Source organism: Falco cherrug, chromosome 9 (assembly GCF_023634085.1).
Source record: "Falco cherrug isolate bFalChe1 chromosome 9, bFalChe1.pri, whole genome shotgun sequence".
Classification (NCBI taxonomy): domain Eukaryota; kingdom Metazoa; phylum Chordata; class Aves; order Falconiformes; family Falconidae; genus Falco; species Falco cherrug.
Window position 1 is genome coordinate 14,553,915 of NC_073705.1, and position 6,000 is coordinate 14,559,914.

The 6,000-nt window shown below is 53.9% G+C and overlaps 1 protein-coding gene across 1 annotated transcript in view; it reads right to left on the reverse strand.

The window, feature by feature from the left end:
- The window catches only part of ASTN2 (astrotactin 2), a 353,993-nt gene extending 350,722 nt beyond the window's left edge, over nucleotides 1–3,271 (reverse strand). Inside the window, exon 1 of the mRNA XM_055720179.1 lies at nucleotides 2,852–3,271. Coding sequence (XP_055576154.1) covers nucleotides 2,852–3,179 — 328 coding nt within the window. The 5' untranslated portion in view covers nucleotides 3,180–3,271. The remainder of the gene's footprint in view (nucleotides 1–2,851) is intronic.
- Nucleotides 3,272–6,000: the final 2,729 nt, after the last annotated feature.

Genomic DNA, 6,000 nt, shown 5'->3' on the forward strand with positions numbered 1-6,000 from the left:
CAGCAGAAGCTGTGGCGCTCGGGGCATGGGTTAGTGGTGGACTTGGCAGTGTTAGGTTTGCAGTTGGGCTCGATCTTAAAACCTAAATTATTCTATGACTCTAAGTTTCACACTGCTGCAAACAAGGCTCTGGCATCTGCGAGCCTTTAGCTACAGTTCCCCCACCCTCCTTTAGCACAAGAGAGGCACAGGAACCACTCCAGCGCCAGAAGACATATTACACTGGGAGTTGCTGAGCAGGCCCAGGACTACAGACTGCCTACTTAAACACAGGTAAGGTTTTATTTTGTGCTTCCTGGCCTGGAATGACTTTTCAGCCCTGCAGAATGGTGTAGCCTCAATTTATTCTCAACTTTTTTTAATTCACAGTCCATAGTATAAGCACCAGGAGTCAGCTCTGCCTGCTTTATGCTTTGCTTTTTTTTTTTTTTTTTTATAGTTTCAAAAATCCCTCCAGACTGCCAGCCAGGGTGGCTGTCCTGAGGTGTGCTTTAAGAGGTCTTCCTAACCCCTCCTTACGCCACAAAGCCAGAAAGCGGTCTCTGCTAGCAACATCAGCTTGCTCTCAGACATCTAGGAGCCCTCAACACATTTGCAATCAGCAGGACATCAGCTCTTTATGTGCCTTCCTGAGCTCAGGCCCAGAAAGCAACTAAAGGTTTTCGGGAACGTGCATAAATACATATAAACATCAGAAATCACCTAGTGATAAGATTTTGGCAAACAGAAGCCAGCGTTCAAATCACTCCCTGCCCCCAAGTCACCCCGAAGCCATCCCACTGACCTCCTACATGTAACGTGATTTTCACCTCCAAGAGCCCATTACCAGGCGGCAGCAGCTCTCAGGTTCCCAGCGACGAATGAACTTAGAAAAGGATGCAGGGGGGGAAAACCACCACAGAAAACTCCAGCCTTACTTCCTGCCAGCAGAAATCCTCTACACAGCACTCGCCCAGAAAAGAGTTAACTGTGAGCAAGACTCAGTTGCCACACCAGGAGATGGGATGAAATGCAACAAATTTGAAATATCAGAGCATCCACAGCAATTCACGAGCTAGACCTTGGGAAAGGACAAGTGTTTTACCTTCTCTGGAGGCAACGTGCTGATTAATTTCAGGACTGTGATGAAGCTATCCCACCATGGGCAAAGCTTCCATTTATCTTCCAATCTGCCTGACGCCTGTGGGTTCAGGGAAACAGGAGGGGATGTTTCGGGGTCTTTTGTCTATGAAGGGGCAGCAGAAAACCCCAGAGTTTTGCACAAGACATGCTACATATTCAACAGTCATGCATAACCAATATCCCAGGCAAGCAAAAGAGAATTTTTTAGATCAAGACATGGTCTTTTTACTGGCAGTTACTCACAGAAATAGGATTTGCTATACGAGATCATGTCTCTGATCTATCAAGACAAATTCCTCTCCTCCAAATTGAGCTATTACCTAAGCTATACACAGAGGGGTTTCTTTGCTTTCCAATATATTTAGATCAGTGCGCAATTCACACCTGGTCCCTGAAGAAAGTGTACTCTAATCTGAAAATTCAACTCTGTGAACCATGAAACTTCTTGTTACTTTTAATCACTGTAAGGTAAATGTCATTCCTACTAAATCAAAGCTTTGATTTTCCCCTTTTATTACTTGAAATAGAGTACCTGGTTTGTTTGGGATTTTTGCAAGTGACCAACCGTGTCTAAGGAAGCCACACTGCAAAGCCAGAACCCAAGAGGCTCAAGAAGTACCATCAACTTATCCATTACGGGCACTTGCTACAAGAACGCTTCACAGAAGGTAAAAGGACAGGACCGGGAGGCACAGCCAGGCATTTTCCTACCCCGGCACATAGCACCCAGCACAAGGCAGTCGCTTCCACAGGCCAGGGGAAGGGACTTGCCGTGGGTGCCCCAGCCAGCCTGCGGCGGGCACACCTCAGCACGCCAGATGCATGCAGGGCGATGCACTGGAAGCCACAACCAGAGGTGGGTGTCAAGCAGTATCTCGGACCCGACGTTAAGCAGGTACTCAAATTAACCTCCGTTCAGGCACCAAAAAGCAGAAAGCTAGTGGATCAAGAAGAGATCAACAAAAAACCTTGGGTGACCCGGCAGAGTAAACACCGCGCTGTTCGTGCGGCATTCCGAACAGTTCCCGTGGAAGATGCCCAGGATGGTTAAGGCACAGAAAAAGATAAAAGTGACAAGAGACGGCTCGGGCACCCCAACTGAGCCAGCAGGATCCGGCATCAAGAAGTACGACAACAGAATTATTTCTAGTCCCATCCCCCTCCCCACAGAAGCTGAGACAGGAGCAAAGTCTGCAGGCGGCTGCCACAGACCCAGGCGCTGGAGTTGTGCGTGAAGCAAGAGCGAGCTTCGGGAATTAAGACGAAGCATTTATAAAATCAGGCTCTGGCTAGAAAAGCAGCCTCTCCTGTTCTCCCAGGCTCGGCGGTACCTCCTCCAGGGCTAAGCGTTCAAGTCGGAGCACAAGAGGCAGCACCCATCACTTTATAGCCTGAGTGGAGCTGCTCTACTCCCAGGGCTTCCAAGAGGGAGCAACCCTCAGGCCCTGCTAAAAAATCCCTCCCCAGCAGAAAAAATAAATACATATATAAACAAACAAACAAACAAACAAAAAAAGCCACCAGGGTGCAGCAAGGGCAGGGTTAGAGAGCTCCAAAACACAACCCAGCAGCCCACGGCGAGGGGAGGCTGAGCAGAAACCCCGGCGCAGCGGGGAGAGCCCGGGGCCGCCCGTCCGCAGCGGGATGCTCCGCGCCCCGGGGCAGCGCGGCGGCGGGGCGGGGGGCCCCGGGGGCGGCGGGCCCCGGGGACAGGGGCAGTGGTGCCTACCGAGGGTGAAGAAGGGCAGCTCGGTGTTGTCCAGGTCGTCCTGCACGGCGACGCGGCCGGGCAGCTCGCTGCGGACGAAGAGCAGCAAGCGGGAGTCGGCGGCGGCGGCGGGCGGCGGGGCTCCGCTCCAGCTGATATCGTTCTCCCGGAGCACCGGCAGCGTGGACACCGTCACCGTCTTCACTCGGCAGGGACCGGGGGTCTCCCGCGACGCCGCCGCGCCGGGCCCGCCGCCCAGCATCACCGGCGGCGGCGGCAGCAGCAGCAGCAGCAGCAGCAGCGGCGGGGGCGGCGCGGCGGCGAGGCGGCGGCGCGGCGGAGCGGCCATGCCGGGCCGGAGCCAGGCGCAGGAGAGCCGCGGCGCGGGGAGGCGAGCGGAGCCGGGCGCACTGAGCCGCCCCAGCCCGCCGCCGCCGCCGCCGCCCGGCCCCGCCTCTCGCCCCGCCCCGCAGCCCCCCGCCCCGTTCCGGGGACCCGCCGCGCCGCCGGACCCGCCGCTGCTCGCGGGGGAGCGCCCGCCCCCGCCCCGGCACCGAGTCCCGCCGCTCCCCGCGGCGGCCTGACCGGCTGCGCACCGGGCCCCGGCCCGCACCCTCCCGCTGCCCCGGGCGCCTCGCCTCCTCTTCCTCGCCAAACCGGGCTCTCTGCCTCGGGAGCGTCGCCTCCTCTTCCTCAGGGAGCCCGGGCTGCTGCCCTGGGCACGTGGCCTCTTCTTCCTCACAAAACCTGGCTCGCTGCGCCAGGAGCATCGCCTCCTCTTCCTCAGAAACCTGGGCTGCTGCCCAGGGAGCATCACCTCTTCCTCCTCACAAACCCAGACTGCTGCCCCAGGAGCATCGCCTCCTCTTCCTCACAAAATCCAGGTTGCTGCCCTGGGCACATAGCCTCTTCTTCCTCACAAAACCTGGCTCTCTGCGCCAGGAGAATTGCCTCCTCTTCCTCCTGAAACCCAGACTGCTGCCCTGCGAGCATCCCCTCTCCCTTCTCACAAAATCCAGCTTGCTGTGCTGGGCACATGGCCTTTTCTTCCTCACAAAACCTGGCTCACTGCACCAGAAGCATAGCCTCCTCTTCCTCCTCAAAAACCCAGACTGCTGCCTTGGGAGCATCGCCTCCTCTTCCTCACAATACCCGGCTTGCTGCCCTGCAAGCATCCTCTCTTCCTTCTCACAAACCCAGCTTGCTGCCCGTGGCACATGGCCTCTTCTTCCTCGCAAAACCTGGCTCTCCCTCCCACCTCTGGCCCCATCTGGCTGCCTGCCTCACACCCGCAGCCCCCCCCCCCTTCCCTCAGGCACTTGCCCGGTGCAGCAGCACAGCAAGATGTGCCCATGAGCTCTGGGTAGTTATTACGCTTCCAGAAGGTGCCCAGGGCACGCCAAGACAGCTTGCACTGACGAGCCTGGAGGAGACAAACCAGGGACTTACAGGGAAGATTTTTGACCTCTCCTTTAACAGCCAGTGTTTAAATGGGAGCCAGAGGGATAAATGATGCTGGGGTCTGATCACAGGTCCCTACACCCATCTGTCACACGGGTGGCCGGTGCCACCTGAGGGCTTAAGGACAAACCAGGTGAGCTCCTCGGCCGTGGTTTTGGCTCACGCTCTGCCTTGAGCCGCGACAGAGCCAACTGGCTCTTCCAGCAGGTAGCTGGTATTAGTTTTGGAGGGAAACCCTGTTCGTACAGGCAAAATGGACATGGTTAGCCCCAGAGCCGCGTGAACCCCTGCCCACAGGCAGCATGACTAACGGAGACGAGGAGAGGCAGCCTACGGTAGTTATGAGTCAGTGACTCACAACAATTTCCTAGTGACTGCTAATCTACCTGATTTTATTTGTAGATGTACATATAAAAGAAGATGTCAAAACCCTAACAAAGCACACTTAATGCTCAGGCTTATATTATTTCCACAAGCTAATTAAGATCAATTCATCACATGCCTATTGAGGTAAAACAGCCTTCTGAGATACCTAGGTCATCAAACGTTAAAACCACAATGATGGCAAAGAGCGCAAAACTCAGCAAACAAACAGCATGAGCCCCCGCTCCTGGAGTGGCCACAGCTCCAGCTCACAGCCTGAACAACCTGCAGCCCCCACCCCAAGTGTTGGCGTGAGTACGCTGCCTGTCTCCAACTACAGGAACAGAGAGAAAGCAAAAAGGGCTCACCCGCAAACAGGCAACTAGTTACAAAATGTTTAATGTGGGACCCCAGCTCTGCCTAACTGGGAGGGATGAAATTTCCAGGCACGCTGGGGAAAAAAAAAAAAAAAAGTCAAGCAAAAATGCAATCCTAAATGTCAGCTGTCGGTTAGGAAAACTGTGATGGTAGAAGTTTTTTCTCCTTTCTTTCCCCTCCTTTTTCTCTTTTGCTTTTTTGTTTCTTGGGTTTGTTTGTTGTTTTTTTTTTAAATAGGGAAAGGACAGATTTTTGGACTGCCTTAGGCTGTTGTCAGTACGTGTACTAATTTCCAGGCATTAGCAGTGTGTGTGCTGATAACTTTTTCATAGTTTTGAAAACTCTCCTAGGCAAAAAGAGCAAAGAAGCAAATCTGCATAGTAGGCAGTATGTCTGAAAAGTGAAGTACATTTTTCATGGTTTTTTTAGAACTGGAAATCCTGAAAAATATCTATTTCTGTTTAAGGCCCCATCCCTGTTATGTACTCTCCCGGTAGCCCCTTGCTGTGTGTGTGTGTCAGAAGCAGAGGCTTCTTTCTGCTGTCGAGTACCAGAGGATTTTGGCAAGGGGTTGTCCTTGGGGTGGGAATGGGATCCAGAGATACCTTCTGCTGTCACAGCTCTGGGCAGCCTGCTTTGGGCTGCAGGGGTTTCTTCTTTAGTTTTGCCCATGGATCCGGCTGGATTGGCACGGAGGACACATGTTTTAAGTGTATCCAGATGTTCTCTGATCTAGCATATGCCACCGAGCATCGAGGTGAATTTTTTTCAGGGTTTAGAGCTGAAAACCCAACGATCAGGAGACGTAAGTTCAAATGCCTGTTGTGCTACTGACTGTCTGACCCTGGGCAAACCCTGAGATACCAGAAAAGAGCTGTGAGGGACCTTGAGGGGTTGTCTTGTCTGCGCCCCTACCCAGAGAACTGAGCAGCTCTCCATACATCATTCAACCCTATTTTGCCTTGCTG